At 37.0% G+C, this 22,358-nt stretch overlaps 1 protein-coding gene across 1 annotated transcript in view; it reads right to left on the minus strand.

The window, feature by feature from the left end:
• Positions 1 to 22,358, minus strand: part of LOC135111690 (GDP-D-glucose phosphorylase 1-like) — a 164,372-nt gene that overhangs the window by 81,168 nt on the left and 60,846 nt on the right. Inside the window, exon 5 of the mRNA XM_064025285.1 lies at positions 4,532 to 4,719. Within this exon, the coding sequence (XP_063881355.1) occupies positions 4,532 to 4,719 (188 nt within the window). The remainder of the gene's footprint in view (positions 1 to 4,531; positions 4,720 to 22,358) is intronic.

The following is a 22,358-nucleotide window of genomic DNA, read 5'->3' on the forward strand; positions in this document are numbered from 1 at the left end:
ACACTCCTTCAGGCCCCAATGCTATCCTGACATCCAACTTCTCTAACAATTTGCCAATTTCATGTTTTTGCACCAAGACTTCCAATAACCAAAGACTTCCAATAACCAACCCCCCCACTCCCACACTTCCTCATTTGGTTCTGTAAAATCTGCTTCCACATTGAACACAGACTTGAAACTCTCATTCATAATTTCACTCATCTTTCACTGTTTGATATATCCTTTCTCCCTTTACTATCTTGTCAATGGTCTCTTTGTTTGTCACCTTTTCATTGATATACCTGTAAAAAGGTTTGGGGTCTTCTTCACATTTCTTTACCACATTCTTTTCAAATAGTTTCTCCTCCTCTCTTCTTATTCTAACATACCCATTCCTTGCATCTTTATACTGCTCTCTATTATTTTCATTTCTTTGTTTCTTCAGTTTCTTTCAAGCTATATCTTTTCTTTTCTTAGCTTCTGCACATCTGGCATTATACCAAATATGTTTACTCCTCCTTACTTTATATACTTTATATACAGGTTAATACTTCTGCACATCCTCATTGTACTTCTTCAGGAATGTCTTGTATTTCTCTTGCACTGTCTTGCCCTCCATAAGTCTCTTCCAATCAATACTCCCAAAGAATTTTCTTAACTCTGTGAAATTTGTCTTTGCATGATTTAGTCTCCCATTTTAATAATCCTCCTTACATGGTAGAACCTCCCAATCTTGCAGTACCACTTCTAACAAAACATGGTCACTTTTTCCCATTGGGCTTAAGTATTTAATGGTTGTAAATTCCTCCACCCATTATTCCTTTGTATTCTCCATAACTAACTGTAGTATTTCTTCATTCCACAGTTCAACATTTCTATCAACTTCCATCTCCTACCAGTTTACATTTTTACAGTTAAAGTCTCCCACTAGTAGTATTTTACTGTTCTTCCTTATCATGTTGTCTAGGCACTTCAAGAATTCCTTTTGCATTTCCTTGTGTTCCTCCAGCCTCCATGTATTAGTCTTTAGTGACACATACATTAATATGATCCTTCTCCTATCTCTCCCACTGGTCATGATTGTTATACCTATGACCTCCACCATGCCATCTCCATATTGTACTTGATATATACATATTGATATGTATATATCATCTTGAACCATTATCAGTACTCCTCCTCTTCCTTTTCCCTTTCTATCTCTCCTCCAATAATTATATTCCTCTTCCTTAAAGCTTAAGTGGATTTCCTCTTTTAACTTTGACTTGGTTAGGCACAACACATCTGGTCTATTTTCCTTTAGGTAATCTCTCACTTCCAGTACACCTGAAAGCGATCCATCTATGCTTGTATACATTACTCTTAATGTACTACTCCTCCCACCACTTGTATTATCTCTGTCTGCTGTTGTGTTTTTTTTTTTATTTCTTGTTCCCTTTCCCGAATATACCATTTCCTTAGTCTCATATCTAGTACCCTCTAATAAAATTTCCTCTTCTCAGTCTCTGTCCTTCTCCCATGTTCTTTCCTTAGCTTCATTTCTCAGATCCCTCTCTTTTTTCCCTTTCTTCCAAGTTCATATCTCTTTTTACCCAAATATTCTTGTATTCCGAACTTTCAGCCAGCTTCCCAATTCTCACTAGGATCTCCTTTACTGCAACTTGGGATCTCATCCTCACTTTTAACGGTCTTTTACCTCCTTCACCATATTTTCCAATTCTATATGCTTCTTCCACTTCTTGTTCCAGTCCCTGTTCCTCATCTTGGACCACTGTAATAATTTTCCTTACCAACTCCTTCTCTTCCCTCTCTCAAACTTTACTGGGTTTTCTTCTCTTGAAGTCCAAAAAGACCATGCATTTCTTCTTATCCACTGTGTCTCTCACCAAAATCTCCTTTTCTTTAATTACCTGAGTTACTGTGTCCTTGGTCTTTTTCTGTATTTGTTTTTTTTTTACTACCTCTTTGAAGCTAACTTTTTCATCCTTATGTTCTTTCTTCCAGGCATTTCTCAGTTCTTCCAGTTTGGTTTCACATCCTGCCCCTTCCACTTTTCCTGCACTATCCTCCACCTTTTCTTGCAGCCCCTGCAGAGTTACTTCATATCCATTACACTAAGTCTTAAATATCCCATTTTCTTTCTTTAACTCCTCCATTACCTCTTTCATCTCATTATTTATCTTTAGAGCTCTCTCACATTCACTATACTTCTTTCTCAATTCTTTGTTTTCCATAATAAGCTTGTCCTGCTTTTTCAGAATGCCAGAGATCAGTTCCCTCATGCACCTTATTTCTTTCTCTATGCTGATTATCCTCCTCACATTTCCTTTCTCTTCTCTGAATCCTGAAAAATCCTTTTCTTCACTTGCTTCCACCAATTATGTATATATGTGTATGTATGAGTGAATTTTCCTGTGTGTAATCCTCATGAGTGATTTTGGCAGTAGTGGCGTGGGTCCCCAGAGACCTTAGCAAGGGGACACCAGTCAGAGTTGAGTCACTGTTCCCAACAGAGAGTGAACTGAGTTGCTATCACAATCCTGCAAAGTGGACACATGCATGTCCCCATCATCACCAGCCTCCTTGCTATGTCTGTTCTTCCCAAGAGTATATGGTGACTGTATACATAACAAGTGACTGTGTGCCTAAAACTGAACTCGCAGAGCATGTTTGTGTCCTCATATATATATATATATATATATATATATATATATATATATATATATATATATATATATATATATATATATATATATATATATATATATATCCGGGACTAGTGCTATCATACCTATGTGAAAAAAGCCTTGTAACTTCCATCACTGCCTACCTTCCTGTCCACCCCTGCCTTCAGGACAAGCTCCATATAACTCGCAAGGCCCCTGGTCACAGGACCCATGTGATTGAGTGGTAAGTTAAAAACAGTGATATAAGCCCCAGAATACCGATAAGTGCCTGACAGACAATAAGTTAGTGATAGTGAAGCCAGCCAGGTATGATCTGGTTTACCAGCATCAGCATAATATATATATATATATATATATATATATATATATATATATATATATATATATATATATATATATATATATATATATATATATATATATATATATATATATATATATATATATATATATATATATATATATATATATATATATATATATATATATATATATATATATATATATATATATATATATATATATATATATATATATATATTCTCAATAGAACAATGCCCTTTTATTGTTTTTAAAATGATCCCCTTACTAAAAATTCTAGACATGAACATAAGCTTTCTTTGTTATTTTTCATATCAGAATTTTTAAAATATCAAATATATGAATCAAAATATTGATTAACTGTAGGATTTACAAGCCAGTGCATTTGAAATGGCAAAGAGGATGGCTTTTTGTTGATGTGGTACACAAATGATGTGATGTTGCACTGCTACTGCTGAAACAGCCATCCTCCTAAAATGCAAAACATGTCATAAATGATTATTTACCAGCAAGAGGTTGATTATATTATCATTTACTTTTAAGTGTGTTGTGGTCTAAGCAAGTGGCTACTGTGACAGGAATCTACGAGTATAGTGAGCCACTTACTAATCAATTTGTAAACAAAGAAACAAAATGACTAACATCTCATGTTGTTGTTCCATTTACCCAAATCAGCTTTATCAACCCTGAGAATTTAATGATTATGAATTGCTGCAATATGAGGAATTACTGATGCAAGCTACAGGGTATCTGACCATGGAGGAAAGTAGCAATGGCTGTGGTGGTTTTAGCTGACATACTCACTACACCTAACTTTTATCTTCAGCTAAAATAAATTTAAAGCATTGAATGATGAGTTTTTGTTATTGCCTTTCTCTATTAGTTGTGATTAACTAAGAGAAAAGAATAATTTAATCATTTATCTTAATCTTCACTTTAAACAATGCTGAAACCTACCATATCAAATAAAAAAAAATCTTAAATCTCAAGTTATGGTTCCAAGGACTTTGAATGAAAGATTGTGAATTAGAATGGCTTCTAATTCAAATTTATAAAAAAAAGATAAATAAACAAATAAATAAAAAAATAAATAAATAATCAAACAAAACCAATCAGTAATAAACTACTAGCTTGACAATTGACCAAACATACACACCCAAATTCATCACACATCCTACCTGAAATATAGAAAAATGTTAGTCCTACTGTAGTTGTCAATGCATAGCTCCTCTTAACTTCATTGTAAATTTTCTCATGTTTCAGATTTTTTTTTCTTTTTTACATTCTATAAATATTGTGTTTTTTTTTTTTAGGATTCATAAATTATGCTAACTTCATTTTAAATTTGAGTCAAAATACTTTTGTAAGGGTATGTATTCTAAGATGGCATAGAATGGATTAATCAAATTTATATGATTCCTTAAGGGAAAAATCAATTCATTATTCAAACAGATTAGTACTTGAGTAGCCTTCTGAAACTAATGAAGTTTGAGCATTGAATTACCACTATATACACATTCTGTATACACATCTCTCCAACTTACGGGGATTTGGACAAGAGAATGGCATGTACAGCTGTAGCAAGGCCCTGATGATTTAGCACTTGTGGCCAGCACTCATCCAAGAAGGGGACCAGCAGGGAGTGGGTATGGCAGATGGGAGCATTGTTAATGATCACAGTTGCTTTTAAAGGTTTTTTGTCCTTTTCCTCCTCTTTCTTAATACCACCATCCTGTTTAAAGGGATCAGTAGTTAATCTTAAAGTTGTTCAGCATAATTTTGTCTTGTTCTTAGTTATCACCACAGTCATTATCATCTGTAGGGATTAGGCAATAGAGACACCCAAGGATGCTGAAAATCTGCAGATATGTGCTGCCAATCTTAGAAGTGCACCCACAAGTGAATGTGAGTGTACACATACACACACAGTAGAAATATGGGATGGACTGAAAAAGTAAGTGGTTCACATGAAGATGATACATGATTTCAAGGTCAAATTAGATCATGAAAGATATAGAGACAAAACATCATGAGCATAGCTGTTACTTTCATACCCTATAACTAGCTACACACACACACACACACACACACACACACACACACACACACACACACAAGATGTTGCTATATTATGTGAGACAAAATGGAAAAATGAATGGGGAACCCCTGACACTGGTGATGATAAATATGATTTATAGATGAAAAACAGAAGTGACAAGGGAGAAGGGGGAGTGATCATTCTGACTAAAAGGTGTGTTAAGTGGACAGGGTAATAAAAAGTGAAGACAAGACAAGTCTGAAATTCTACAAGTAATGAGTAGAAGTGGTAATGGAAGGATAATGAATTATGTAGGAGAGTATGTGCCACCTATGACCAATGCTCGGTGAAAAGAAGAGCATGAAGAAATGTTGGTAGATTTGTTAAAAGGTCTTGAAAAGATAGTGATGGAAAGCAGTGATATAGTTATTGTTGGTGATTTTAATTGTAAGGAGATAAATTGGGAGACATTGACAACTACTGGGTGAAAGCTCATCGAGTAATAGACTGTTAAACTGGGCAGTGGAAAATTTAATGACTCAATGGGTTGATAGTGATACCAGATTTAGTGGAAGAGATAAACCATCAAAAATTGATTTAGTGTTTACCAAGGACATGGAAATTATTGAAACTATATTATACTATGATAGCCATCTAGGAAAAAGTGATCATGTGTTGAAGGAATTTAAACTGAAAAATGAAAATGTAATCATTGATGAAAATTATAAGGTGAAAAAATTTAAATATAGTAAAGCTGACTTTGAAAAATTAAGAAAATGCTTTGTTGCTGTGGACTGGAAAGACCTTGAAGACACAAAAGATGTTTGGGAAAAATGGGATGAATTTATAAGGATATATAATTCTGCTTTGGAGAAATTTGTACCAAGAGGAGGAGCAAGATGTAGAAAGGGTAAAGAATGGTTCAATACAAAATGCAAAGAGGCTAGAAATTGTAAGCTAAATGCTTGGAATGGATGGAAGGGGAAAACTGAGAGCAGATCGGAGGAATATATTGATGCTAGAAATAAGTATGTTGAGATAATAAGAATGGAGAAGAAACTATGAAAGAAATATAATAGATAAGTGTATAAATGAATCCAAACTGTTCTTTAGACATATTAATGGGAAGATGAAGAAGAAGGAAGATGTATCAAGATTGAAAGTTGAAGGAAAAATCTATAAGGATGCACAGGACATGGCAGAGGTTATGAACAATAGTTTCAGGTTGGTATTTACTGTGGAAGGGGAGTTTGATGCTGGAAGGGATAAGTTTGTGAGGAATATACTAAGTACAGTCCCAGTCAGTTATGAGGAAATACTTAAGATGATGGAAGAACTTGATGTAAATAAAGCAACTGGTCCAGATGGAGTATCAAACTGGATATTGAAGGAATGTAGAAAACAACTGGCAGATAAAATTCAGTCTTGTGGTGACATCACTGTCACAGGGAAGAGTACCAAAAGACTGGAAGAGAGCAAATAATACACCAATATTCAAAGGAAGAAATAAGGAAAACCCACTATATTATAGACATGTGTCCTTGATTAGTGTTGTAGGAAAATTATGTGAAAGGACAATAAAGGAAAGATGAATGGAACACTTAGAAAGAGATAAAGTTTTGGTAAATTGTCAATTTAGATTTAGGAGAAAATCATGCTCCATGAACTTATTGTCCTTTTATTCAAGGGTAATTGATATTGTGCAGAAGAGAGATGGATGAATGGATGGTGTCTACTTAAGACTTGAAGAAACCATTTGACAAAGTACCACACTGAAGATTGCTATGAAGGATATAAAATTATAAAAAAATTAGAGGAAGACTGCTGGAGTGGATGGAGGATTATCTGGATGATAGAATGATAGAGAGATGAGAACAGTAATACAAGACCAGAATCCATCTTGGCTGAAAGTAACTAGTGGTGTTCCGCAGGGATCAGTGTTGGGACAAATTATGTTTGTAATATATGTGAATGACATAAATGAAGAAATAGATAGTTATATGAATTTATTTGCAGGTGATGCTAAGCTGATGAGAAGGGTAGAAAATGTAAATGACTGTATGGTACTGCAAGATTATTTAAATAAGATAAATAGACAGTAAATTTTGGCAAATGGAATTCAGTTTAAGTAAATGTAAAGTAAACTCCAGGAGTTTGGTAAGAGTAAGAAAAGAATACAATATCATTATGAGATGGATGGTGTGAAGTTACATAAATCAAAAGAGGAAGGGGATTTGGGAGTAACAGTTACTGAAAATTTGACTCGAGACAGACACACTGATAAAATTACCAGAGAGACGATGAATTCGTTTAAAAGAATAAGAATGGCATTCTCATATTTAGATGAAGGAATGATAAAAAAAGTTGATTTCCATGATAAGACCAACATTGGAATATGCGGCAGTGGTGTGGTCTCCTCAAATGAAGAGGAATATTATAAAATTAGAAAAAATACAAAGAACAGTCACTAAGATGGTTCTGGAATTGAATAAGTTTACCTATGAAGGGAGATTAAGAATGTTGGAAATTCCTACCCTTGAAAATAGGAGAGAGAGGGGATTTAATAAACATCTATAGAATTATAAATGGTATGGAAAATGTGGACAAAGAATGTTTTATAAATTTAGACACAAAGAGTACAAAGGGACACAGTAAGAAGTTGAAGAAAGTTAACTGTAGAAGAGACATCAAAAAGTATAGTTTTCCTGAAAGAAGTGTGAACAAATGGAATGAACTCAGTGAAGACGTTGTCAATGCCATAACTGTCCATGCTTTTTTTAAGACCAAACTGGATAGATATAGAGACAGGATACTATGAGATTATTCCCCTCTCATAAATCACAACTAGATAAATACAACTAGGTAAATACACACACACACACACACACACACACACAACTTAATACCCAAGCGGCAGCCGAATACATCTTGAGAAGAATGAGTTTGTTAAGAAAGATAGAGGGTATGAAGGATATATATATATATATATATATATATATATATATATATATATATATATATATATATATATATATATATATATATATATATATATATATATAAGAAGAGAAATGAATGAGGAGGAAAGAAACAAGGTGAAAGAGTTAAAAGAGGAGGCCAAGACAAAAAACGAAGAGAGAACACAGGAACAGGCAGAAAGGTATATATGGAGAGTGATAAACATGAAAATGAGGAAATGGTGGTTAAAGAATGCGGGGCAAGAAGTAAGACAACAAAGAGAGAACACAAAAGAAATGGATCCACAATAAATAAAATTAAAGTTATGTATACAAACATAAATGGATTAGTGTCCAGCCTAAGGGAACTAAGAGATTATTTACATGAAAAGAAACCAGAAGTGGCATGCATTACGGAAACAAAACTAACAAGGGAGATTAATGTTGAATTTGAAGAAGAAGGATATAACACATGGAGAAGAGACAGAAAGAATAAGGGAGGAGGAGGAGTGATGATTCTAGTAAGAAAAAACATCTTGATAGAAACAGTGGAATATGGTGAAGGGAGGTCAGAAACATTGAGTGTGGAGATCAAGATCCAAGGATAAGAAAGCAGAAAAATTACTGTTGCATACATGCCTCCAAAGACCAACACTTGGGGGACTGATAATTATAAGCACATGCAAAGCGAGTTCATAAAAAAGTATAGATGACATGCTAAAGATAAGAAACAAGGTGTTACTAGTAGGAGATTTTAATAGCAAGGAGATAAACTGGGGGGAGATGGAGGTGACAGGGATTGCCAGTACATGGAGTGAAGAATTTTTACAGACTGATGGTAAACACGATGGATCAATGGGTGAAAGAAAATACTAGGTACAGAGGGGAAGATGAACCATCACTACTAGACTTGTTTTTTACAAAAAAGCCAGAAAATGAACCAAGTATAGAATATTTGTGTCCAGTGGGAAAAAGTGATCATGTAAAGATGGAGATAGAGATCAAAGAAGAAGTGCCAAAATTCAATGAGGAATATAAAAATGAGAGAAAAAATTATGCTAAGGCAGACTTTACAGGGTTAAAGAAATTCTACGGAGAGCTTGATTGGAGTAATTTATTAAGTGGAGGTGCAGAAAAAATATGAAGTGTTTTTAAGCAAGTTTAGAGAAGATGTTGAAAGATATGTGCCAAGATATAAGGTAAAAGAAAATAAGAAAGTGTGGTTTAATGCAAAGTGTGCTGAGGCAAAAAAGAAGAAGGAGAGGGCATGGAAAAAAAATGAGGAAACAATGGAATGAGATAAATAGAGAAGAATACAGAACAGCTAGAAATGATTATGTTAAAATAAGAAGAGAAGAAGAAAGAAATTTTGAAAGAGATATAGTTGGAAAGTGTAAAGAAGAACCCAAACTTTTCTATAGATATGTAAATGGAAAAATAAAGCATAGAGATACCATTACAAAGCTGAAGAAAAATGGAGAAATTTATGAAACCACACAAGAGATGGCTGAGATACTGAATAAAAGCTTTAAGTCTGTATTTACAAGAGAAACTGTCTTTGCATCACTGGGAGATGAGGAACAACAGAAAGGAATAGAAAACATACAAGTGGAAAGAAAAGAAATTAAAAGACTACTGGAAGAGCTAGATACTAGGAAGGCGATGGGACCAAATGAAGTAAATGGATGGATATTGAAAGAATGTAGAGAGGAATTGGAAGAACCAATATGGGAGATAATTAACAGTTCTTTGAAGGAGGGAAAAGTACCAAAGGAATGGAAGAGAGCAAATATAGTACCATTATACAAAGGAAGTAATAAGATGGAACCACTGAATTACAGACCAGTCTCACTCACGAGTATTGTAAGTAAACTCTGTGAAATAGTCATTAAAAACAGATGGGTGCAATATCTTGAACAAGAAAATATAATAACAGAAAAACAATTTGGTTTCAGGAAAGAGAGATCTTGCGTAACAAACTTACTCAGCTTTTATACAAGAGTAATAGATAAACTACAAGAGAGAGATGGTTGGGTTGATGCAGTCTATTTAGATCTGGAAAAAGCTTTTGATACAGTTCCACATAGAAGTCTCATATGGAAACTGGAACATCGAGGAGGGCTAAAAGGGAAAATACTTAAGTGGATGAAGGATTATCTTCAAGGTAGGGAAATGAGTACAGTAATCAGAGATAATAAATCAAGTTGGTGCGAAGTAACAAGCGGAGTACCACAAGGGTCTGTGTTGGCACCTATAATGTTTCAGGTCTATATAAATGATATGACGGTGGGTTTAAATAGCTACATTAACATGTTTGCAGATGATGCAAAATTGATGAAAGTAATAAAGAACCAAGAGGATTGTGAGGAACTACAGAGGGATATTGATAGAATTTATGAATGGAGTAAACGATGGAAATTAAAATTTAATATAAAGAAGTGCCATGTAATGGAGATGGGAAGAAGTAAAAGGAGACCTTCATGGGAGTATAAGATGGGAGGAATCACAATACCAAAGGGCAAAGAAGAAAAAGACTTGGGAGTAATAATTCAAGACACGCTATCACCAGAAAAACACATCAATGCAATATTTGGCTCTACATATAATTTGCTAGCAAATATCAGGGTGGTATTTAATTACCTAGACAAAGAAATGATGAAGAAAATTATAACACACATGATACGCCCCAAACTGGAATACGCAGCAGTGGTATGGTCTCCACACAAGAAGAAAGATATAAAGAAATTGGAAAGGATACAAAGAACAGCTATGAAAATGATACCTGAATTGGAAGACCTAAGTTACAAGGAAAGACTGAAAGAAATTGGATTACCAACACCAAGAAAGAAGGGAAAGAGGAGACCTGATAACAATGTTCAAATTAATAAACAACATGGAGAAGATAGACAGAGATGACCTAGTTGTAAAAGTGGAGGAAGGAGATAGATGTACAAGGGGACATATGAAGAAATTAAAGAAGAGTCATTGTTTGGGAGATATTAAAAAATACAGCTTTCCGCATCGAACGGTTGAAATATGGAATAACTTAAAAGAAGAAGTGGTTGCGGCAAAGAGTGTGCACATGTTTAAGAGAGATTAGATAAATTCGGGTATGGAGACTGGACTAATTGAGCTTTGGCTCGGACCCTGTACTATACAACTAGGTAAATACAACTAGGTAAATACACACACACACACACACACACACACACACATTGGATAGATGGACTAAACACCTGGAAGCGAACAGCACACTAACAACAAGAAAATTTGATTTAAAATAGGGAAATCATGTACCACAAATACAACATTTTTCTTCTCTAAAATAACAGATATAATTGAAGAAAGTGATGGATGGGCAGACTGTGTATTTCTTATGAACAGCTGTGTTCTGGCCTGCTCCTTGGCCAGCTGGGTTCCCTTTCCTTGCTGACCGCATGCGGGCAAGAGCCCCAGCTGTGACTTCGACTGACTGCCCATGAGACTGCCCCAGCATCACCAGTCCTCGTCCACTCACCCTCATGTGGAGGACACAGCTGCTCCTGACAGCTTCATATATTTATCTTTAGTACAGTTTACTTATATTAATATACTGCAGCAGCATCACTTCTCCTGCACCCTTGGGCACCTACCTACACAAGCACATACTAAAATCATATTGCCTAGTAAATGGTCACCAAGCACAAAAAAAGCAACATCAGGAAACTTGAAAGTACTCAGAGAGAAGCCACAAAATTGGCACCAAGTTTGTCAGAAATGTTGTATGAAGAGAGGCTATCAAAACTGAAACTCACAATACTGGAACAAAGAAGGGAAAGAGGAGACTTGATAGCATTTAGTTAGGAGGAGGCAGTAGGCACCTGCCAAAATGATAATTACTCCCAGTGAGGTCTAAAGCACTGGATCAGGGAGTGCTGTGAACTTATCATTAAACCCAGCTGTGACCTCACTGAGCATTTTCCTTTGTGTCTCACAACACAAGGGGGCAGTCACAGCCTGCCCTCTAAAGGCAACTCTCTTCTTCCACATAAAACTACAAGCACCTAATAACACACACACACACACCCTTCACCCAAAATTTCAAAATTATCATGGTGACTCCTACACCAGCCTTGGAGTCCTCATCTGGGGAGGGGACCACAAATGTTCCCAGGTCGAACTACCCTTCTGACAACATCCCTAAGTGTCTTCACACCCCCCTCAACTTTTTCTTCATTAACTTCTGTAACATTCATGGTCCAAGATCTAATTTTCAATCAGTGGAACACCACCTCTCCTCATCTAAAGCTCATCTTTTCTTCACTGAAACTCAGGTGTTTGAGGCAACTGACAGTAGCCCCTTTTCTGTTCCTTCCTACTTTCTCGCTCCTCATTTTCAATTCAAAGCTGGATGTTGTGTTTATGTGCGCAACAACTTAACCTGCTCTCATGCCCAAGATCTTGAATCTTCCGAGTTTTCCACCATCTGGCTATGACTACAGAGTCACTCTCAAACTAAATTTATCTGTGCTGTATACCTCTCACCTAACTCCTCTTACTGTAAGAAATTCTTTGACTACCTAACTTCCAAAGTGGAGCACATTCTGACTCTTTTTCCCTTTTGCAGAGATCTCCATTCTTGGAGACTGTAATGTTCACCACCAGCTTTGGCTCTCTCCCTTCACTGACCATCCTGGTCAGTTCAAGTTTGCTATCCTCCACGATCTAGAGCAATTGGTGCAACACCCTACTTGTATTTGTGACGTCTTGGAGATGCGCCCAACATTCTTGACCTTTTCCTGACCTCTAATCCTTCTCCTTATGCCATCACCCTCTCTTCTCCATTGGGCTCTTCTGATCACAATCTCGTATCTATATCTTGTCCTATCGTTCCAATCCCTCCTCTGGATCCCCCTAAGTGAAGGTGCCTCTGGCATTTTGCCTCTGTTAGTTAGGGGAACATGAGGAGGTATTTTGCTGATTGGAATGACTACTGCTTCTGTGTCAGAGACCCGTCTTTGTGAGCTGAGTGCATAACATAGGTGATAGTGTCTGGCATGGAGGCATACATTCCTCACTCTTTTTCTCGACCTAAACCTTCCAAACCTTGGTTTAAAACAGCTTGTTCTCGTGCTATACATGATATAGAGGTAGCCCACAAAAGCTACTTAAGCCTTCCATCACCAGAATCTCATGCATTTTATATTTCTACCCAGAACCATGCCAAGTCTGTTATCCAACTAGCCAAAACTCCTTCATTAGCAGAAAGTGTTGAAATCTTTCAAGATCTAACTCCCCTCATGACTTTTGGCATCTAGCCAAAAATATCTCCAACAACTTTTCTTCTTCTTTCCCTCCTTTATTTCAACCAGATGGCACCACTGCTATCACATCTATCTCTAAAGCTGAGCTCTTTGCTCAAACCTTTGCTAAAAACTCTACCTTGGACAATTCAGGGCTTGTTCCTCCCTCTCCTCCACCCTCCAACTACTTCATGCTACCTTTTAAAATTCTTCGCAATGATGTTTTCCATATCTTCACTGGCCGAAATCCTCAGAAGGTTTATGGACCTGATGGGGTCCCTCCTATTGTTCTCTGAAACTGTGCCTCTGTGTTTGCACCTTGACTAGTCAAACTCTTTCAGCTCTGTCTGTCAACATCTACCTTTCCTTCTTGCTGGAAGTTTGCCTACATTCAACCTGTTCCTAAAAAGGCTGACTGTTCTAATCCCTCAAACTACCATCCTATTGCTTTAATTTCCTGCCTATCTAAAGTTTTGAATCTATCCTCAACAGGAAGATTCTTAAACATCTATCACTTCACAACCTTCTATCTGATCGGCAGTATGGGTTCTGTCAAGGCTGCTCTACTGGTGATCTTCTGGCTTTCCTTACTGAATCTTGGTAATCCTCTTTTAGAGATTTGGGTGAAATTTTTGCTGTTGCCTTGGATATATCAAAAACTTTTGATAGAGTCTGGCACAAAGCTTTGATTTACAAACTACCCTCCTATGGCTTCTATCCTTCTCTCTTTAACTTCATTTCAAGTTTCCTTTCTGACCATTCTATTGCTGCTGTAGTAGACAGTCACTGTACTTCTCCTAAACCTATTAACATTGGTGTTCCTCAGAGTTCTGTCCTGTCACCCACTCTCTTCTTATTATTTATCAATGACCTAAACCAAACTTCTTGTCCTATCCACTCCTATGCTGATGATACCACCCTGCACTTTTCCACATCTTTTCATAGATGTCCAACCCTTCAGGAAGTAAACATTTTACGCAGGGAAGCCACAGAACACATGACTTCTGATCTTTCTAATATTTCTGATTGGAGCAGAGCAAACTTGGTATTGTTCAATGCCTCAAAAACTCAATTCCTCCATCTATCAACTCGACACAATCTTCCAGACAACTATCCCATCTTCTTTAGTGACACTCACCTGTCCCCCATCTTCTACACTTAACATCCTCAGTCTGTCCTTTACTTATAATCTGAACTGGAAACTTCACATCTAATCTCTAGCTAAAACAGCTTCTATGAAGTTGCGTTCTGTGACGTCTCCACCAGTTTTTCTCACCCCCCCCCAGCTGCTAACTCTGTATCCATCCATGTATGGAGTATGCTTCACATGTCTGGGGGGGTCCACTCATACTGCTCTTTTAGACATGGTGGAATCTAAAGCTTTTGTCTCATCAACTCCTCTTCTCTAACTGACTGTCTTCAGCCTCTCTCTCATCGCTGCAATGTTGCATCTCTAGCTGTCTTCTATTGCTATTTTCATGCTAACTGCATGCTAACTGCATGCCTCCCCTTCTCCCATGGCTTTGCTGCACAAGACTTTTTTCTTTCTCTCACCCTTATTCTGTCCACCTCTCTAATGCAAGAGCTAACCAGTATTCTCAGTCATTCATCCCTTTCTCTGGTAAACTCTGGAACTCCCTGCCAGCTTCTGTATTTCCATCTTCCTATGACTTGAATTCCTTCAAGAGGGAGGTTTCACGACAATTATTCTTATGCTTTGGACACTTTTCTGGGGCTGGCATCTTAGTGGGATTTTTTTTTTTATTGGATTTTTGTTGCCTTTGGCCAGTGTCCCTCCTACATGAAAAAAAAATATATATATATAGAATCATGAAGAATATGGAGGTTCTTGATAGAGAAGACCTAATAAAGTGGGGCATGAGAGACACAAGGGATCATGTAAGATAAAAAAAAAGATGGTTATAGAAGGAATATGAAAATGAACAGATTTTCCCCACAGAGTAGCAGATGAATGAAATGGACTGGATGAGAAAGTAGTGTGTGAAGAGATGATATATGAATTTGAGGTCATGCATAGCTCTCCTCCCATACATTAAAACTAGGTAAATACAACTAGGTAAATGTGCACACACACACACACACACACACACACACACACACACACACACACACACACACAAATACGAGTGAGAGTAATTTTAAGTCAAGATAGAACTGATGCAAGCATATAATGGTTGAAGGAACTGCAGGTAACAATTGCAGAAATGAGGAAGAAAATGACTAGAGGCTAAAAGCAAGGTAGCATAGTATTGATACACCCAAAAAGGATGTAAACAAGTTCCGCTAAACTACAGGCCAGTCTCCTTAAAAAGTGTTGTGGCAGAAATTTGTGAGAGGGTCATTAAAGATTAGATGGATGAAACAACTTGAAAATACAAACACTTTTGCTGACAGATAATTTGGATTCAGAGAAGAAAGATTATGCACAAAAAAAATTGGTATGTTATTATTCAAGAATAATTAATATACTACAACGAAGTGATGGTTGGACAAATGGAATGTAACTGCACCTCATGAAAGCTTTTGTCAAAGTACCCCACAAGAAACTACTTTGAAAGATAGAGAGCATCTATGAAGTGGGAGGACTTCTGAAGTGGATGCAGTACAGAGAAACAGAAATTAGGTCAGTCATAAGAGACAGAAAATCATCATGGAGAAAAGTGATCAACAAGGTTCCTAAAGATCCATATTGGATCCACATCCATATAAGGATCCATATAGTACACTTATCACAGCAAGTAATGTGCAAAAGAAGTGGGAAACTTTCATCAATATTTATGAAGAGGTAGTGAAAAGATAAGTACCAAAAGTTGAGACAAAGAGAAGATATAAGAATGACTGGTATAATACAAGATGTGAAATAGCTAGGGAGGAGAGGGAAACGGCATGGAATAGATGGCGGAGGAAAAATACGCAGGAGCTATGGCAAAACTACACAACTACAAGAAATGAATATGTAAGGGTTATTAGAGAAGAAAGGAAAAATTATGAGAAAGATGTTATGGACAAATGCAAAGAGGAACCAAAACTATTCTTCAGATATGTGAACAGCAAAATGAAAAATAGAGAAGGAATAAGCAGATTGAAGGTGAATGGTCAAATGTGTGAGGATCCAGCTGAATTGGCAGAGATAATGAACAGGAGTTTTCAATCAGTATTCACAAAAGAGAAAACATTTGTGTGGAAGAGTGAGATGAGTGAAGAAATGGGTCTGGGGGAAATCCAAGTGACTGAAGAGGATGTCCAGAAACAGATGGAGGGACTAGACGTTAGAAAGGCCCCTGGACCTGATGGAGTGTCAGGATGGATACTAGAAGAGTGCAATCAGCAGTTGACATGGGTAATACATAATATTATTGAAAGCTCCCTAATTGAAAGCAGAGTCCCAATTGAATGGAAGAGAGCCAACATAGTGCCAATCTACAAAGGTGGTAGTAAAGAGGAGCCCTTAAACTATAGACCTGTCTCTAACAAGTGTGGTGTGCAAAATGTGTGAAAGATTGGTGAAGGATAAATGGATGCAGTACCTAGAAGGAAATGAAGTGATAATAAAGCAACAATTTGGATTTAGGAGAGGGAGATCGTGTGTTACAAACTTACTGAGTTTTTATTCTAGAGTGGTGGATATAATACAAGAAAGAGATGGATGGGCTGATTGTGTTTATTTAGACCTGAAGAAGGCTTTTGATAAAGTGCCACACAGGAAATTGTTGTGGAAGTTGAAACATAATGGTGGGCTAAGGGGGGGCCTGCTGAGATGGATGGAAAATTTCTTGACAAACAGGGAAATGAGAACAGTAGTAAAAGATCAAAAATCATCATGGAGGGAAGTCATAAGTGGAGTACCCTAAGGCTCAGTACTTGCACCAATCATGTTTGCAGTCTATATAAATGATATGACGGAGAGTGTGAACAGCTACATGAGCCTTTTTGCGGATGATGCAAAGTTGCTGAAGAAAGTCGAGAGTGCAGAGAACTGTGGAACGTTACAAGAAGACCTGAACAAGATATCAGAGTGGAGTTATAGATGGGAAATGGAATTTAATTTAAAGAAGTGTAAGGTAATAGAATTTTGAAAAAGTACAAGAAGAGTAAAAGGAAATTATGTGTTGAATGGTGTAAGGTTGAGTGGAGCAGATGAGGAATAGGATCTCGGTGTTAAAGTGACTGGGAACCTGACCCTTGAGAGACACATTAGCAAAATTACAGGAGAAACCTATAACTTGTTGAGAATAAGGCAGGCCTTTGCATATATGGATGAAGAGATGGTCAGGAAGATGATCATGTCGCTGATAAGACCTAGACTAGAATATGCATCAGTAGTGTGGTCGCCATACAAGAAAAAGGATATAAGGAAGTTGGAGAGAGTTCAGAGAGCAGCTACGAAGATGGTACCAAGTATTAGGACTTGTCATATGAAGAGAGAGACTGGAAAGGCTACATGTACCAATGTTGGAAAAGAGGAGAGAAAGGGGAGACTTGATATGAGGGAGTAGAGGAGGTGGACCGGAGCAACTTAATGGTCTGGGATACACGGGACACTAGAGGACATGGGAAGAGGCTGAAGAGGAGTGCTTGTAGAAGAGATGTCAAAAAGTATAGTTTCCCATATAGAAGTATTGATGTATGGAACAGTCTGGATGAGGAGATAGTAAATGCAGAAAGTAAACATGGATTTAAGGCTAAGTTGGATATTAAAAGATATGGAGATGGGACAGCACGAGCATAGCTCTTTTCCCATAAAGCACAACTAGGTAAATAAAACTTGGTAAACACACACACACACACACACACATTATTTACATCTGGTCACAATAATTGTGTGAAATAGAGTTCTTATAACCTAAAGATTTGAAGTGGCCAGGGATGGACTAGAAGGAAGGAAATACACCTTGGCAGTGAATATACAGGTTTGGGGCTATGCTGAATTAGGTGCTGTCTATTATTAGTATGATTCTTTGATAAGCATTTTGGCTGTCATTGAAATGACAGCCAAAAATGGCCCTGAAAATAAGCACACCATGGGATAGAAGCAGTGCTGATTTCTCAGGATTTAACAAAGGTGATGAACTAAACAGGATGCAACTAAGGAACCAATTATCTGATAAAACAGTGAGCAAGGTGAGAGAATGGGAGAGAGAAGGCATGAAAAATTAGAAAAGGTAAACAGTAAAATTATACAGCTAAGGAAAGAAAATGGTGAACTAAAGAAAAACTGGTGGTTATAGAAATGAGATAATGAGATGATGGAAAAAAAAAAAACAATGGAAGATGGAGTATGACAGACCTATAGGATGACATAGAATCCATCCTCTAAATTCAAGCAGAAAGGACAAAGTTCTCTACAGGTGCCCTGAAAATATGTGAGTCAGCATCAGAGTTGAATGAAGTGTGTCTGGGCTCTTAATGGCAAAGCCAAAAGTGATTCGCAGCTTATTCAAGCCAGGTAGTTTATTCCAGGATATTCATAATTTGCTTCCCAAAGGTGACCCCAACTGCACAAAAGAAAGGACCCAGGCCTCAAGGGTGAACTCTAATTTTGACAGCATCCCCATGTAAGAGTTAGTCAGAAATTCACAGGAAAAAAAAAAAAAAGAACCTGCTCTAGCACAAAAGTACCAAGAGAGAGCAAAAAAAAAGAAAAGAGACAGTAGAAACTACATGAAAAAAAATAAATGACAGCATATGATACAACATAAAAGAAGCAAAACAAGCAAAATTTTGATCATTCTGGACTCAAAATAGTGGCAATGAGGATAGAGATTCAACTAACTGCTTGTAATATTGCAATGACATATCTCGCAATTCTGTGAGAGTGGAAGGGTGGATTTATTATGGTATTTGCTAGAAATGGGCACATCAGCAATGTGCAGGGACTTTTTGTGTGTGGTTTGCAACAGTATAGATCTGTTTTTTATATTAAAATTCAGGGTTATGTTGCATGCATGCATGTGCATTATCAGGTATGTTTTTACAATATCATACTATATTTTTGTAAAATAGCCACATTTTATTGAGTGCTGGTGTTCTAGGATAAAGATACAAGTGAAAGCACATATTTTCACTGGGGATGAGTGTACTTGTGGCCAGTCATATACACCATATTTATATTTTCAGCTAACCCAAATATTTGTATCCCTCAACTGATCCAATTTAAAGATAGTTTACTGTACTCCTTGAAGGCCTGAAATAGCTCCAATAATGGTATTTAGTTGAATAAAGTAGTATCTTATATTGCCAGTCAAGCAATGCAAGTGTTTTAAAATAAACTAAGGTGACTTGATATATTTGCCTTTGCCATGGAGCTCTACTCACATACCAGAAATGTGACTTCCAGATAATTGTGTAACTTTCTACATAAGAATGTAAATAATATGAAAGATCCGATTGTATTGTGGTTTTGGGATGAGGGGGAAAACTTGTGGTAGTCTTCCCTGAAAATCTCCCATTCCACACTACTTTCTCTTCCTTATAGTTCAAATCACGTGTGTTTTGCATCCTGGTTTCATGACTGAGTGGAATTTCACTGATGTAGGAATTATCTGTGATATTTGTTCCCAAACCAGGTCAAGGAGGATGATAAGATGATTCCCATTATGTGAAGTAGTATGGGTAAGAGGGGCAGCCAATCCTGGAGTGGAAGGCCAAGTGGAGGCAGAGGAAGGGATATGATGCAGGGACCCTTGCAAGTTTCCAGCATCCTTTCTGGTTGCAGTTTTCTTACAAAAGCAGACCCTCCCTTCTACCTCTTGTACAATTCATGTGATCATCCTCAGTGCCCCAAACACTCCAGTAGAAATGGTAAATGGACATGAAGGGATGTAAACACAGTGGCTGGCCATGGCACCAGGCCAACAGACGGAGAGTGACAGCCCTTATCTATCTGCAGGTTTTGTCTGGTGACCCATGGTGCTATCTGGTGATGTCTAGTTCCATCTCTAATGGTGACAGCTCTCCACCATGAGCAGCTTCCAACCTCACTCTGCTGCCCAGCACTGTGCCAAGGACGACAATTGCCATCCACCTGATCCCTCTCTTCTGGAGATACCATTCTGCAGTCTTCTTGACTGGCCCACGCTGATTCCTCCACCCACCATCAGTAGCAAAACTGTGGGGAACACAGGGGGCGTCACCCAACCCATTTTCAGAGCAGTGCCCCTCCTTTGAATAACTAGGTAAATTGGTAAATAGTTAGTCTTAAAAAATTCATACTATTGAATGAGTCTATAAAAACATGATGCAAAAAATGTGGGTAAGGTAACAGGCATTTAACTAACATCTATTTAATATAAGCTCAATATACACATAGCATGGTTGTTGCTTAATTATAATCCAAAATTTAAACTATAGTCAGAATGTTTGTATTTTGCTGGAGAGTAATGATGCGTGAGATCAAGTCTGCTGCATGTACAAGCAAAATAGCTGTGGCATGATTGTTAGCGTGATCTTTGTTGATTATATTTCTTATACTGTAATTCATATATGGTCATCAATATATTGTACTGCTTGGTATAACAGTTATAATATCACTAATGCTCGATAAATTAGAAGTCCCTAATTTAGTGTCATGGTTATAATGAACAGTTGATCCCATGCATGTGCATTTCTCTTGGTATTCTGGCACTTCCAGTTAATTGTTGCCTGTTATTTTGTTCTTGCTATTATGCGATCTATCTGGTCAAATATGAGAAATACCAGGCCAGATACTGAATACCAGATAACAATCACTATTCAACCGTCTATCCGGCAAGACTGACTACTCAGTTACATGCTCTGGGTTTTCATTAGGACTATTTTCAAAATCTACTAAGATGACTAGCTTCCATTTTTTTCTCTTCTTTCCAATTCACGATGCAGAATCCATGTTAAACTTTCATCAATATTATGAAAACACTCTTGTAAATCCCCAATGACTTCCACTACACAAAGCCCAGTTAGAAGTTGTTGAGGTGAGACGCAAAACATGTCCAGTTTATTCCAATCAGTATTTTCTAAGACTGTTTATCAGTTTTTAAGACCATGACACACTTTCATAAAGAATGCTATTACTGGCATGCAGTCTCCAGTACTAACTGAAATGGATGAAAAATACACCACTAAACACACTGATATTCAGAAATACTCATATACCAAAGAGGCACCAATCATTTCAAGTGTCATGCTTTCTAATCTTAAATTTCATACAATAACCATGCATTTTTTTTCTACAGTAAATATGATGATCTTTATTAACCTCAAATGACTTCAACACCCTGTGAAGCTTTTGTTATATAAATAGCACTGAATTTTCAACATGCTCAGCTGATGAGATTCTAGAAATGCAAGACAAGATAACCCATAAGTTTTGACACATCAGGTTCATGAAAAAAATAAAAAAATAAATAAATAAATAAAAAAGAAAAAGTAAATGTGATCCCCAGCAAGGTGGCTGCTGATTGGTGGCAAGCATGTCTGGCAAGAGTGAATCAAGTCTCAATGACGCATTTCCTCTCTACACTCAACAACAGTTGATACATGATCACTTTTTCATGGAGCTGTTGAACAAATCCTTACTAAGTATTATCTCCACGACCAGTATCTACAAAAAATGCCTTTAATGAATATTTTTTGCAAAGGAAGTAGCTGTGATTTCTCTTTAGCATGCTTAGGAGCAATCTAGTGTTAGTGCTTACACAGTTGTTTTGACTTTTGGCGAGAAATCTTGAAATAACACTAGCAATGGCAGAACTGTCACTGCAGTTCATTATTTTTTTACAGAAGGCATTAACCCTTGCTTTACAGGTAATTAAATTAACTTCCATCTCCATCTCCAGGTAAATATGGCAAACTTAGAAAATACCAGAAGATAGTTTTATTTTTTTTAATCCATTTCTCTTTGTAATTCTGAATACAATGATGTACTTTCCAGTGTGCTATGACCCTTGAGAGTAGACTTATAGCGTATCAAAAGTTCCTTCCCTGACGTGCAGTGGAACCCACTGAGCAGAAATAACCTAGAGTGCGACAACATAGTGGGAATTTTCTCTCTCTCTCTCTCTCTCTCTCTCTCTCTCTCCTTTTGGGCATTTCATTT

This window comes from Scylla paramamosain, chromosome 2 (assembly GCF_035594125.1).
Source record: "Scylla paramamosain isolate STU-SP2022 chromosome 2, ASM3559412v1, whole genome shotgun sequence".
NCBI lineage: Eukaryota > Metazoa > Arthropoda > Malacostraca > Decapoda > Portunidae > Scylla > Scylla paramamosain.